Raw genomic sequence first — 15,483 nt, forward strand, 5'->3', positions numbered from 1 at the left:
AAATGAAATTAAAAATAATCTAGGGGCCTCCCTGGTGGCGCAGTGGTTGAGAGTCCGCCTGCCGATGCAGGGGATACGGGTTCGTGCCCCGGTCTGGGAGGATCCCATATGCCGCGGAGCGGCTGGGCCCGTGAGCCATGGCCGCTGAGCCTGCGCATCCGGAGCCTGTGCCCCGCAACGGGAGAGGCCACAACAGTGAGAGGCCCGCATACCGCAAAAAAAAAAAATAATAATAATAATAATAATAATCTAGAAGAGATCAATAGCAGAATAACTGAGACAGAAGAATGGATAAGTGACCTGGATGATAAAATAGTGGACATAACTACTGCACAGCAGAATAAAGAAAAAAGAATGAAAAGAACTGAGGGCAGTCTCAGACACCTCTGGGAGAACATTAAACGCAACCACATTCGAATTATAGGGGTCCCAGAAGAAGAAGAGAAAAAGAAAGGGACTGAGAAAATTTTTGAACAGATTATAGTTGAACACTTCCCTAATATGGGAAAGGAAATAGTTAATCAAGTCCAGGAAGCACAGAGAGTCCCATACAGGATAAATGCAAGGAGAAACACACCAAGCCACATATTAATCAAACTATCAAAAATTAAATACAAAGAAAACATATTTAAAGCAGCAAGGGAAAAATAACACACAAGGGAATCCCCATAAGGTTAACAGCTGATCTTTCAGCAGAAACTCTGCAAGCCATAAGGGAGCGGCAGGACATATTTAAAGTGATGAAGAAGAAAAATCTACAACCAAGATTACTCTACCCAGCAAGGATCTCATTCAGATTTGATGGAGAAATTAAAACATTTACAGAGAGCAAAAGCTGAGAAAGTTCAGCACACCAAACTAGCTTTACAACAAATGCTAAAGGAACTTCTCTAGGCAAGAAACACAACAGAAGGAAAAGACCTACAATAACAAACCCAAAACAATTAAGAAAATGGTAATAGGAGCATACATATAGATAATAACCTTACATGCAAATGGATTAAATGCTCCCACTAAAAGACACAGACTGGCCGAATGGATACAAAAACAAGACCCATATATATGCTGTCTACAAGAGACCCACTTCAGACCTAGAGACACATACAGACTGAAAGTAAGGGGGTGGAAAAATATATTCCATGCAAATGGAAATCAAAAGAAAGCTGGAGTAGCAATTCTCATATCAGAAAAAATAGACTTTAAAAGAAAGACTATTACAAGAGACATAGAAGGACACTACATAATGACCAAGGGATCAATCCAAGAAGATATAAAAATTGTAAATATTTATGCACCCAATATAGGAGCACCTCAATACATAAGGCAAATACTAACAGCCATAAAAGGGGAAAACGACATTAACACAATCTTAGTAAGGGACTTTAACACCCCACTTTCACCAATGGACAGATCATCCAAAATGCAAATAAATAAGGAAACACAAGCTTTAAATGATACATTAAACAAGATGGACTTAGTTGTTATTTATAGGACATTCCATCCAAAAACAACAGAATGCACATTCTTCTCAAGTGCTCATGGAACATTCTCCAGGATAGATCATATCCTGTGTCACAAACCAAGCCTTGGTAAAATTAAGAAAATTGAAATTGTATCAAGTATCTTTTCTGACCACAACGTTATGAGGCTAGATATCAATTACAGGAAAAGAATTGTAAAACATACAAACACATGGTGGCTAAACAATACACTACTTAATAACCAAGTGATCACTGAAGAAATCAAAGAGGAAATCAAAAAATACCTAGAAACAAATGACAATGGACACACGACCACCCAAAACCTATGGAATGCAGCAAAAGCAGTTCTAAGAGGGAAGTTTATAGCAATAAAATCTTACCTTAAGAAACAGGAAACCTCTCAAATAAACAACCTAACCGTGCACCTAAAGCAATTAGAGAAATAAGAACCAAAAAAAACCCAAAGTTAGTAGAAGGAAAGAAATCAAAAAATCAGATCAGATATAAATGAAAAAGACATGAAGGAAATGATGATAGCAAAGATCAATAAAACTAACAGATGGTTCTTTGAGAAGAAGATAAACAAGAAGATAAAGAAAATTGATAAACCATTAGCCAGACTCATCAAGAAAAAAAGGGAGAAGACTCAAATCAATAGAATTAGAAATGAAAAAGGAGAAGCAAAAACTGACACTGCAGAAATACATACGATCATGAGAGGTTACTACAAGCAACTCTATGCCAATAAAACAGACAACCTGGAAGAAATGGACAAATTGTTAGAAATGCACAACCTGCCGAGACTGAACCAGGAAGAAATAGAAAATATGAACAGACCAATCACAGGCACTGAAATTGAAACTGTGATTAAAAATTTTCCAACAAACAAAACCACAGGACCAGATGACTTCACAGGGGAATCTATCAAACATTCAGAGAAGAGCTAACACCTGTCTTTCACAAACTCTTCCAAAGTATAACAGAGGTAGGAACACTCCCAAACTCATTCTACGAGGCCACCATCACCCTGATACCAAAACCAGACAAAGATGTCACAAAGAAAGAGAACTACAGGCCAATATCACTGATGAACATAGATGCAAAAATCCTCAACAAAATACTAGCAAACAGAATCCAACAGCACATTAAAAGGATCATACACCATGATCAAGTGGCGTTTATTCCAGGAATGCAAGGATTCTTCAACATACACAAATCAATCAATGTGATACACCATATTAACAAATTGAAGGAGAAAAACCATATGGTCATCTCAATACATGCAGAGAAAGCTTTCGACAAAATTCAACACCCATTTATGATAGAAACCCTACAGAAAGTAGGCATAGAGGGAACTATCCTCAACATAATAAAGGCCATATATGACAAACTTACAGCCAACATCGTCCTCAATGGTGAGAAACTGAAACCATCTCCACTAAGCTCAGGAACAAGACAAGGTTGCCCACTCTTACCACTCTTATTCAACATAGTTTTGGAAGTTTAGCCACAGCAATCAGAGAAGAAAAAGAAATAAAAGGAATCCAAATCGGAAAAGAAGAAGTAAAACTCTCACTGTTTGCAGATGACATGATATACATAGAGAATCCTAAAGATGCTACCAGAAAATTACTAGAGCTAATCAATGATTTTGGTAAAGTAGCAGGTTACAAAATTAACGCACAGAAATCTCTGGCATCCCTATACACTAATGATGAAAAATCTTAAAGTGAAATTAAGAAAACACTCCCATTTACCATTGCAACAAAAAGAATAAAATATCTAGGAATAAACCTACCTAAGGAGACAAAAGACCTGTATGCAGAAAATTATAAGACACTGATGAAAGAAATTAAAGATGATACAAATAGATGGAGAGATATACCATGTCCTTGGATTGGAAGAATCAACATTGTGAAAATGACTCTACTACCCAAAGCAATCTACAGATTCAATGCAATCCCTATCAAACTACCACTGGCATATTTCACAGAAATAGAACAAAAAATTTCACAATTTGTATGGAAACACAAAAGACCCCAAATAGCCAAAGCAATCTTGAGAACGAAAAATGGAGCTGGATGAATCAGGCTCCCTGACTTCAGACTATACTACAAACCTACAGTAATCAAAACAGTATGGCACTGGCACAAAAACAGAAATATAGACCAATGGAACAGGATAGAAAGTCCAGAGATAAACCCACACACATATGGTCACCTTATCTTTGATAAAGGAGGCAAGAATATACAGTGGAGCAAAAACAGCCTCTTCAATAAGTGGTGCTGGGAAAACTGGACAGGTAAATGTAAAAGTATGAAATCAGAACACTCCCTAACGCCATACACAAAAATAAACTGAAAATGGATTAAAGACCTAAATGTAAGGCCAGACACTATCAAACTCTTAGAGGAAAACATAGGCAGAACACTCTATGACATAAATGACAGCAAGACCCTCTTTGACCCACCTCCTAGAGAAATGGAAATAAAAAAAAAATTAACAAATGGGACCTAATGAAACTTCAAAGCTTTTGCACAGCAAAGGAAACCATAAACAAGACCAAAAGACAACCCTCAGAATGGGAGAAAATATTTGCAAATGAAGCAACTGACAGAGGATTAATCTCCAAGAGTTACAAGCAGCTCATGCAGCTCAATAACAAAAAAACAAACAACCCAATCCAAAAATGGGCAGAAGACCTAAATAGACATTTCTCCAAAGAAGATATACAGATTGCCAACAAACACATGAAAGAATGCTCAACATCATTAAACATTGGAGAAATGAAAATCAAAAAAACTACAATGAGATATCATCTCACACTGGTCAGAATGTCCATCATAAAAAATCTACAAACAATAAATCCTAGAGAGGGTATGGAGAAAAGGGAACCCTCTTGCACTGTTGGTGGGAATGTAAACTGATACAGCCACTATGGAGAACAGTATGGAGGTTCCTTAAAAAACTAAAAATAGAACTGCCATATGACCCAGCAATCCCACTACTGGGCATATACCCTGAGAAAGCCATAATTCAAAAAGAGTCATGTACCAAAATATTCATTGCAGCTCTATTTACAAGAGCCAGGAAATGGAAGCAACCTAAGTGTCCATCATCGGATGAATGCATAAAGATGTGGCACATATATACAATGCAATATTACTCAGCCATAAAATGAAAAGAAATTGAGTTATTTGTAGTGAGGTGGATGGACCTAGAGTCTGTCATACAGAGTGAAGTAAGTCAGAAAGAGAAAAACAAATACCATATGCTAACACATATATATGGAATCTAAGAAAAAAAAAAAGGTCATGAAGAACCTAGGGATAAGATGGGAATAAAGACACAGACCTACTAAAGAATGGACTTGAGGATATGCAGTAGGGGAAGGGTAAGCTGGGACAAAGTGAGAGTGGCATGGACATATATACACTACCAAACGTAAAATAGATAGCTAGTGGGAAGCAGCTGCATAGCACAGGGAGATCAGCTCGGTGGTTTGTGACCAACTAGAAGGGTGGGATAGGGAGGGTGGGAGGGAGGGAGATGTAAGAGGGAAGAGATATGGGAGCATATGTATATGTATAACTGATTCACTTTGTTATAAAGCAGAAACTAATGCACCATTGTAAAGCAATTATACTCCAATAAAGATGTTAAAAAATAAAATAAAATAAAAAATAAAATAAATTGCCTAAAGGATGTGTTCTTCTCTGGCAAACATGTATGATGGACCGCTGGCCACAGTCCCAACTCTGGGTCATCTTTGGGGTCCCAGTCTCACCATCCTTGACCGCCTCTCTTAGCATTATCTCTTCCTTAATGTGAAAAGTCCTTGAGATGCATTTTTTCCAAATAACTCACTGCTATATGAAAACAACAGCAAAATCTCCCAGACCCCACTCCCCGAAGTCAATTGTCCTCCATCACAAACTTGCTACTTGGTAATGAGGCTAACAGCTCACTTTTCAAAACATTCATTCAAACATTTACACAGTTAACGCTACATTATCTAGTCTCTTACTTCAGCCATCTGTTGTATGTTTTAATCTGTTAAGAAGGCATCAATTACATCTTTATATCATGGCATGTCACATTCAGATAGACGTTAACTGTTTTTATCTTAGTGATGAAATAAAAGTCAAGGGTACGTTGGTGCTAACCCAACACATGACCAACTGTAGCCAACGCACCCTCACCACGATCTTCCATTGGTCACTGAAGCTTAGAATTGTGCATTTTCCAGAGAACAGATCTAAATTTTGCATTTTGCAGGTTGCCCTTGCTCCTGCCCACATTGGCCCTGAAAAGATGCATGAGTTTAGAGCCTATTACACTCATTCATTTTTAGGTCTAGTTACTCCCATAGACCATGGAGAGGACGACCTGCATATCTGTGACAAGGGAAGCATGCTCATCTATACCCCTGGTCTTCTTCATTCATTCATTTCCTTATAATTATCATAATCAAAGAGCAGCTGCAAGCTCTGCACAATTTCTCAGCAGTTTGCCCATAAAGCAGAAAGACTTAGTCTTCAAATCTGGGTACCAAAGTTATATTCATCAAATCTGAGCTTTTTCAAGTCCTCCTCTTCTCTTCCTCCCCTATCTTCACTTGTTTGATTGTGGAGTCAATCGATCAGTAGGAAAAGGAAAAGGGAGATGAGGCTCCCTGAGGCAGATGCTTTCTGGTGCCCTGAGTACCACCTCCTTGACCCACTGTCCACTGATGTGAGGAGTTAGGGGAGCCCTCAGACTCATCTTGCACTTTGCAGCCCCCTTCCACTCCCAACTCAGGTAGCCGCCTTTAGTCTTTCCCGTTTGTGCTGCAGGGTCTTCTCAGAAGCTGGGAGAGAAGGAGAAGGAAATTAATGTCCCCATCAGTGGGGATGGAGCAGGTGACAGGTGCTGCAGCCTATTGTCCTTCAGGGGGTTCTTTTGGGGGGCTCCCGTACCCTTCCTCAAGGAGCCCTCACTGGGTCAACAGCATCCCCGCTGGCTTTATAGATGAGACTGGTGACATCCATGCCCATACATTGGCTTCCCCCTTCCCTGCTTCCCTCTCTCGCTCCCTAACTCCCGCCTCGTGGAATCGCCTTCTTTGGCCTTTGGTAGGGGAGGAGACTCACACTAAAACTCTCCCCCTACCCTATCAGTTTTGCTATGTGTGTCCTCAAGAAACTGGGTGAGGAGGTAACTGAATTTATGAGCCAATTTTGTTAAGTGAAAATTTTGGATCATCTGAAAATCTCCCTAATAATTCCTCAGAAAGTCCTGGCCTGTACATTGGCTGCAATATAGCCAGTCTTTGAAGAAGCACAAAATAGACAGACCCAAGAAACAAAGATGTCTCTGTCTCTCAGACAATATTAGCTCATGTGAGAATCCAAACACAAGTCTACAGGGAGACCATGGTAAGCAGCAGCCAGCCGTAAAACAAGACTTTAACAAAACAATGACTTGAAAATTGGATGTGAACAGTATCTTATTCTTTGTGTACTAAGGAACCTTGGAAAATCAATGAATGTTTATTGACTGACTCTTCAACTGAAGATAGCAAAATAAAGGTTCTGAAGCAAATTTGGCAGGATACTTCTGTAGTCCCAGAAAAGCAAATCAAGGGTTTATCTTAAAAGTCAGATCATCCAGCAGTGGTAAATCTCTCCTCAGTTATTCATTTGTAATTTTTATATAACTCTCACTCACAGTGTTTGCTGACTCACATGACAGAAAAATGTTTTATTAAAGTTTTCCTCTTTTTTTAAACAAACACAAATCATGTCATAACAACAAGTATTTAAATAACAGTCTTTATGTATTAACATGTAAAAATATACTTTGGAAAAATCTCTATATTAAAAAATATTTATAAGCTTTAGGCATGAATTTCTATAATTCTAGAGTGTTTTGGTTTGGGGGGCGTTTGGATCTTTTCAGTTTAGTTTTTTGTTTTGCTTATTTGTTCATTTGCTCATGTGTTTGTTTCCTGGTACATGAAAGGGATGATCTAAAGAAAAGAGAAAAATAAGTGTCAGAATTAGGGTACCACTTTGTTACTGATAAGCTTAAAGGTACAAAATATATACTTCTGAATTATGGGATATCAGTGTTAGGATCCGACATAGATTTTCAAAAACTATTTAAATGAGAGAAGTGCATTTGAATATCTTAAGTTTACAGAGGACAGAAAAGTCCATTCAGAGGGGGTAGGCACAGCCAGAAGAAAAGCAGCTAACTTTTAATATGGGCATTTATAGATAAGTAATGCATGTGTGGAAATGGGTTGTAATCGTCAGCTCCGTCTGCCATGCAATATACCACAGAAGGGTGGCTCTAACTGCAGAAATTTTTTCTCCCTGTTCTAGAGGTGGAAATCCAAGATCAAAGTGCCAGGAACTTTGATTCCTGGTGAGGTTTCCTCCTGGCTTTGCAGAAGGCTGTCGTCTCACGGTGTGCTTGGATGGCCTTTCCTCTGTGGGCGTTTGCTCAGAGAGAGAGAAAGAGCTCTCTGGTATCTCCTCTTCGTATAAGGACACCAATCCCTTCGGATTAGGGCCCCACCCTTATGACCTTGTTTAACTCTATTACCTCCCAAAGCCCCCACCACCAAATACTATCATATTAGGGTTAGGGGCTTCAACACATGAATTTTGTGGGAGACACAATTTAGCCCATGAGAGGGGTCATGCCCTTTGATGCAATAATGTCCCGTTTTAGAATCTATACTAAGGGATGATTCTAAAATCATCATTTATGCACATGGAAAAACATGTGCATAAAGATTTTTACTTGCAGGAAAAAAATACGGCACTAACCTAAAATGTGCAACAACAGTAAGGAGCATAAGGATGACAAAACCACATGAAGAAATATTATGTCGCCATTAAACAGGGTAACTACAAAGATTGTACAGCAACAGGGAAAGAATGTATAATATAATGGCAGGTGATTTTTTAAAAGTGTGAGGAATTGAGTAAATCTAGTTAGGATCGAACTGGGTTTCAGTTGTTTTTTGGTTTTTGGTTTTTTTTTGTTACTGTTGTAGACTGAATTGCTCACCCCAAAATCCAGATGTTGAAGCCCTAACCCCCAGCAACTCAGAACATGACTGCATTTGGAAATGAACATTTAAAGAGGTAATAAATGTTAAATGAAGTCAAAAGAGTGAACTCTGATCCAACCTGACTGATGTCCTTATAAGAAGAGGAAGAGACACCAGGGATGCATGTGGACAGAGGAAAAACCATGTGAGGACACAGTGAGAAGACAGCCATTGTCTGCAAGCCAAGGAGAGAGGCCTCAGGAGAAACCAACCCTGCTGACACATTGATCTCGGACTTCCAGCCTCCAGAACTGTGAGAAAATGAATTCTGTTGTTCCAAACCCCCAAGTCGGTGGAACTTTGTTATGGCAGCCCAAGCTGACTGATCCAGTTACCTTCACGGAACCAAAGGCTTGACTTTCCCTAAGATGCTCTGTGCTCAGGTGGGGGCTAGAGTGAAGAAAGTTTCTCCTCTGTGTTCATGCCCCATCCTCAGCTTTCACCCAGCCCTGCGCAGCTGCCTGTCTGAGTTTCCTGAGCTTCTGGGGGCTCTCGCTCCCTCCCCTGCAGCCTGCTGTTGGCTGCACGGTACTTGTTGGGCTGGCAGGAGGATGTGCCCAGCATCTCTGTCACCCAGCCCAGCATCAGCCTCAGATGGGCCTGTGTGCTTGGGACTTGAGGGTGGAGCTTTTTGGGTATCCTTGAACCTTCTTCCCATGAAGGTCAAGCTGCTCTGTATCTTCAGTGAGTCCTACACAAGAGTGCTCCCTAACCACCCCAGTGACAGGAGATCCTAGTAGTGTGTGTAGGATTCCGGGCCCACAGCTTTCTCTTCCCCTCTCCCGGGTAGAGGCTCTGTCTTCTCTCCTTCCCTCAGCAGCAACGGGTGTGTACCTGCACCTTGGAGGCTACAGATCCCACTGCCTCTTCTCCCAGAAGCTTAAGGCTTTGAGTGAAGGATCAGGCCTTAGGGTGGGGTTTCCTGACCCTCCCCCCAACTTCCTGCCCACTCTATCCCTGCAGTGATACCTAGATTGTCAGCAGGCCTGCATCACCAAGGAGGCTCTCTCCAGCCTCACACCCGATCCGCCTGGAGAATCCCAGGTGGAGCTCCATAGGAGAGAGTCTGGGGGAGAGTGTGAACCCCATTATGTCTGGGTGTCTCTCTGCTGCCATGCTAGTCCACACTAGGCCTGTAACGACTAGTCAAAATTTTGCTGATTTCTTTGAAACACTTTTATGGCAGAGGTGACTTTCTCTCTGTTCTGATGCAGTACTTGTGTCCTGACTATTCTCAGGGGTGAGACTCTGCCCCCTTGGAATTCAGGCTACTCGATTACGCCTCTGATGGGTTCAGGAAAAGCTATGATTTTGTAGCTTATCTGGCTTTTTCTCATGGACGTCTGAGTGATGTTCTTTCCAGCTTTCTCCATCCTAAGCAGGAGTGGAACCCACATCCAATTTTAAGTGGCACCTTTGCTGCATGTAAATGCTGAATTCAGCACCGGCAGAAACACGTTTTGCAAAAAGTCAATGTCAAGCCCAGCACAATAATTACCACGAGGCTCTGATATCACTGATAATTCTCCAGCAGTCAAAAACTTTCCAAGGAATGTGTAAATATCCAGTTAAGAAAAACAACAGATGGGAAGAGACAAAATGAATACCTGAACATACCTAAACAGTTTGGGGGATTCCTCTCTTTTCCCTTTGCCAGACCTCCTTCAGAAGCCACATGTGACTCTGTGGAATGGGGGAAACACAGAGATATTTTAAAGCTAAAAGGACAATCATAAGCAGATAGTCTAAAGACTCTTACACTTTCAAATGCAACGCCATATGAGTAAAGATTATTTTGCATATGAGTAACAATTATTTTGCCATGTCTATTTTACTTTTCTGAAATTAAGTTCATAGATAATGTAACTTAACTACATACCTAAATTTCAAGATAAAATACTCCAACATAATGCCCTGCATAGGATATAAAGGAGGTATACACTAATTATTAGAGAAATGCAAATCAAAACTACAATGAGATACCACCTCACACAGTTCAGAAAGGCCATCATTAAAAAGTCTACAATAACAAATACTGGAGAGGTTGTGGAGAAAAGGGAACCTTCCTACACTGCTAGTGGGAATGTAAATTGGTACAATCACTATGGAAACCAGTATGGAGTTTCCTCAAAAAGCTAAAAATAGAGTTGTCATATGATCCAGCAATCCCAGTCCTGGGCATTTATCCAGACAAAACTATAATTCGAAAAGATACATGCACCCCTATGTTCATAGAATAGCAGCACTATTCACAATAGCCAAAATATGGAAACAACCTAAATGTTCATCAACAGATGAATGGATAAAGAATATGTGGGACTAATAAGAAACTGCTGTATTAAAAAAAAATTAAATAAAATTCAAAAAAAAGAATATGTGGTACATATATACAATGGAATACTACTCAGCCATAAAGAAAAATAAAATAATGCCATTTGCAGCAACATGGATGGACCTAGAGATAATCACACTAAGTGAAGTAAGTCAGAAAGGGAAAGACAAATATCATAGAATATCACTTATCTGTGGAATCTAAAATATGACACAAATGAACCTATCTATGGAACAGAAAAAGACTCACAGATGAAGAGAACAGACTTGTGGTTGAGGGGGTGTAGGGGAAGGGGGAGGAAGGACTGGGAGGTTGGGTCAGCAGATGCCAACTAGTGTATATAGGATGGATAAGCAACAAGGTCCTACTGTAGAGCACAGAGGACTACATTCAACACCCTGTGATAAACCATAATGGAAAAGAATGTGAAAAAGAATGTATATATATAGATATAACTGAATCACTTTACTGTACAGCAGAATTTAACACAACATTGTAAATCAACTACCTTTAATAAAATAATTTTTTTAAAAATAAAGGAGATATAAAAGGGAAGTCATTTATAAGACAGCAAAAATAACACCCATTAGGACAACACCAGAAGACATATGAAGTAGTCAAATCCCTGAATCTACAATAAGAATTACCAGGGACGCAGAAGCTATAAATCCAGATGGATCCCAGTACGCTGTAATAGCAACTCAGATACTCTAAGTAGCAGTACTATCGGTGATGCAGTTTTCCAAAATGGCAAACAAGTCTTGAGGAAGCTCCTCCCAAAACCAACTTTAACTTTCCCATGATTTTCAAGGTAGCTTCATTCATAGAAAATTAGATGTACCTTACACACATGATAAATATACTTTAAGATTTTTTTATTGTGAAATATTTATAGTGAAATATAGGCTCAAGTAAACAGAGTTATCACTTATGTAGATGTCTGATGGGACATTTGAAATTTTTTAGGCTTTTCCCAAGTATTGCAGGACGTCTAGGAACACGCCCTCAACTGAAGGTCACCAGGACTGTCAATCACTAAGAAGTTCAAGCATTGCACCTACACCAGAAGAAGGGCCACGCCTTTGACCAAAGATGCCGTGACTCAGAGGAGGTCACAGGGCAAGTTGGCTGCAAGCCCAGTCGCTTCTTTGCAGGGTGTTTCCTCTGCATCATGTTTCTGGGGGCTTCTAAGCTCCAAAAAGGGAAAATCTAACTCTGCAACACCCCCCCAAAAATTTTTAAATCATCATGATTACCTTAACTGTGCGTCTTTTGAGCCTCAGCTCGTGTCCCCTTGTCTGGGGACACTGTGGAACCAGGTGAGCCCAGGAGGGGAGAGTGGCCACTAACGTGTGTTTTGGTCAAAGGGTCTCAACAGCCTGGAGGTTCTGAAAATAATGTGAACCACAGCCTAAGAGCAAAACCAATTTCCATGTTCCCTTGCTGGTTCTGGGATAAATCGTTCATTCTGCAAACATTTATAGACCTCGCGGAATGAGCCTGCCCTGATGAGAGCAACGCCAGGACCATGGGGGAGCAGGTGGACGAGAAGCCCGCCCACCTTCACAGAATTTAATGCGTAAGTAGGCAGTCAGTAATTAATTACACAATTACGTCACTAATGCAATGAAGGAGACGCCTAAAGTGACATATTAGCAGCATGGAAGCATTAACCCAGTAGGGAGGGAGTCAGAGTTCCATTAGGGAAGCAGAAAGTTCCAAGTGATACACAGTAAGGGATTAATTATCAGAATTCCACCTCCCACATCACAGGAGATGCCGGGGAAGAAAAGGTCCAGAAGCAGAGGGTTAGATGGTCAGAAAAGAGTCACTAACCAGGGCCTGCGAAGGGAAACTGAGAAGTCCACTGCAAGCGTGGTCCCTGCAATCAGGCCCCAGTAGAAGAGTGGGGTGTGAAGCAACAGTCAGCAGCCACGCAAACTTGAACCCAGGGAGAAACACGGCCACCTGCCTTTCTCTCAGCTCACCCACCCCCAGTGATGCAGGCGCCCTGCAGAAGCTGGCACCCTTCCCCCTAGAGCCACAGACACCTGCCAGGACCCAGAGAAGCAAAGGAGAAGGTCACGACAGTGCTGGAGGGGCTGCAGATCCAGCAGGCAGCAGGCCAGCCTCTGCAGGTGTGAGCTCCAAGGGCACGGGGAGCCACACACCACCCTTCCACGTGCATTGCCTATGGCCCTTCATGGGCATCTTTCTGTGTGGGCAGCTCCCACCCAGAACCACAGCAGGAAGAGTGGCTGACTGACAGAGTACAGAAGCATCCAAAAGGCTTCACCAAGGAGAGCCTGAAGGATCAGCCGGAGTTGGACAAAGTGAAGGGAGGAGGAGAGAGTGAACCAGGCAGGACCACAGACCCCGGGGGAACCTTCTGCACTTCGGAGACCACAGTGGGATTTGTAGAGAGTGGCGCCTGGCCAGGGAGGGTTGGGGATACACCCAGCTGATCCCTGGAGGCCTTGGTAGGATTTTAGATTTCGTCCTAAGAGGGGTGGAGATGCAGGGGAGATGTTGCCCTGCACAGAGGGAAGCCAGAGCACCAGCCTAGGAGTCCGAAAGGCCTGGGGTCAGAAGGCGTATGTGTTGCTCTGCGACCACAGCTCATGAGCTCACTTTGTTCATTGGAACCGCACAGGACTGAGCGAGGATTAAGGGAAATAACCCATGAAACTGCCAGTGTGCATGAGGCAGATGGGCGCACTTCTGCAAAGGGCCACATCGTGACTGCCTCAGGCTTTGTGGGCCAACTGGTCTCAACGGCTCAACTCTGCCATCAGGCCTGAAAGTAGCCACAGAAAACATGTAAATATTGACTGGGTTCCGAAAAAATCTTACTTGTGGACACTGACGTTTGAATTTAACATAATTTTCACATGCCATGAAATATTATTCTTCTTGCAATTATCTTCAACCAGTTAAAAATGTAAAAACCATTCTTAGTTCACGGGCCATATAAAACTAAGCAGCAGCTGAGTTTGACTCATGGGCTAGAGTTTGTTGGCCCCCGTGGTAGACACAAAACTAGTGTCTCTCCCGTTAACTTTGCTCTTTACACACACATGCACACACACTCATATATATACTACCAGATACACCCACACATAGAGCCACACATACATACACATCACACAAACACATGCAAAACCACAGAACACACACACATGCACGCATGCACACCCCACAACTGTGAAGAGGCTGTTGCCATAATATAAGCCTTCATGCTGACTGCATTTCCTTTAATTCAGTCCAATTTGTGCATTCTGAGGAAAACAAACAAAACTAGATCAACTGGAATTTTTAAAATTGGTTTTTGATTTAGACAATAATGTGCTATGATTTGAACTACCACAGACTTTATTAGCCATGAAATTGAAGCAGTTATTCCCAAGAGTTCCCAAATTAAGTTACTCTGTGAAACATCCCACATTCTTAAGGTTTCTGTAGAGAAATGTAATCAATACATTCTGTACTACATTTTCCCCATAGACTTTACTGGAATCTTATAAATTTTCTGCTTTGTCCACACAGTATGATTATGAGGCCAAGCAGGAATCTCTCATTCTGAAGCCATTGGTTGAGCAATGATTCTCACAAGTATTCCCACCAGCCCGCAGGGTTCTGAATCTCACTGTAGTTTTAGAAATAACATGTCTCGCCCAACAAAAGAAGGAAGACAATTGTGGGGTTTTTTCAGCTCAGGACCCAGCCTGCTGCCCCAAACTCTGCATTTTCTGGGCTGAGAAGCCAGGGCACCTGCTTCATAAATGTTGGAGAGTGAGTCTCATCCGAGGCCGTGGCCTGTGGCATGACTTACAGGTTGTGCAGCGTGAGAATTAAATATTTACCATCTGCAGGGGAACGCAACTCCCTCCAAAGGCTGCGGGGATGAGGGAGGCCTGCACACACTCAGAGCAGGGCAGCCTCGGGCCTAAGAAGTGGGCCACGTCAGGTGAAGACAGGGCAGGGCGTGTATGTGTGCATGTGTGTCTGTGTGTGAACATCTCCATGAGGGTAAGCACCAGAAGGGACTTCAGGGGTCCACAATTCAATCCCTTTGTTCTACTGATGTGTCACCAAAGACATGACCTACTCAAGTTCAATGCAGCCAAATTCCTTTCCCCCCATGTGTGTCCTCTTTTGGTAAATGGACTCATCCCAAGGAGAGGAAAAAGCAGAACCCTACAAGGCAAAACATCTTTCCCCGTGATGTCACGAGCACAAGGCATGTCTCCATCCCTTGATTTGTTTACTAAATGTTACCAGACCCTCCTGGCTGGGTGTCTTCTGCCTGCCTCTCCCATCCATTAGCCACCCTTGCCCTTCTCCATCCCGTGTGGACACCGTCAGTGGGTTCCCTGGACCCCTGGCTCTGGATGGGCTTGGTGAGCAGGAGAGTGGGGAGGTGGCCTCTTTGTCACCTGACTCCCTCCCTGCCAGCTTTCCAGAGCTTGTCTGTGTCCCTCTACCTGTGGCCCAGCAACCATCAGAGACCCTCTCCATACAGGGCTGGCCACCTCTCCTACCCCGTCAGCCCTATGGATGGTGAC

General features: G+C 42.0%; 1 protein-coding gene across 2 annotated transcripts in view; it reads right to left on the reverse strand.

Moving 5' to 3' along the window:
* IGSF5 (immunoglobulin superfamily member 5) overlaps positions 1–15,483 on the reverse strand; it is a 73,226-nt gene that overhangs the window by 9,017 nt on the left and 48,726 nt on the right. The window contains exons 9-10 of one of the 2 annotated variants that reach the window (XM_081234645.1): positions 10,204–10,269; positions 6,258–6,330 (exon numbers count right to left, since the gene is read on the reverse strand). In XM_081234645.1, the coding sequence (XP_081090771.1) occupies positions 10,204–10,269 (66 nt within the window). In that variant the 3' untranslated portion in view covers positions 6,258–6,330. Of the gene's footprint in view, positions 1–6,257; positions 6,331–10,203; positions 10,270–15,483 lie in introns of those variants that run through there. The other variant, XM_081234646.1, reaches the window with a different exon arrangement.

The sequence above is a fragment of the Mesoplodon bidens genome, assembly GCF_964165515.1.
Source record: "Mesoplodon bidens genome assembly, chromosome: 5".
NCBI lineage: Eukaryota > Metazoa > Chordata > Mammalia > Artiodactyla > Ziphiidae > Mesoplodon > Mesoplodon bidens.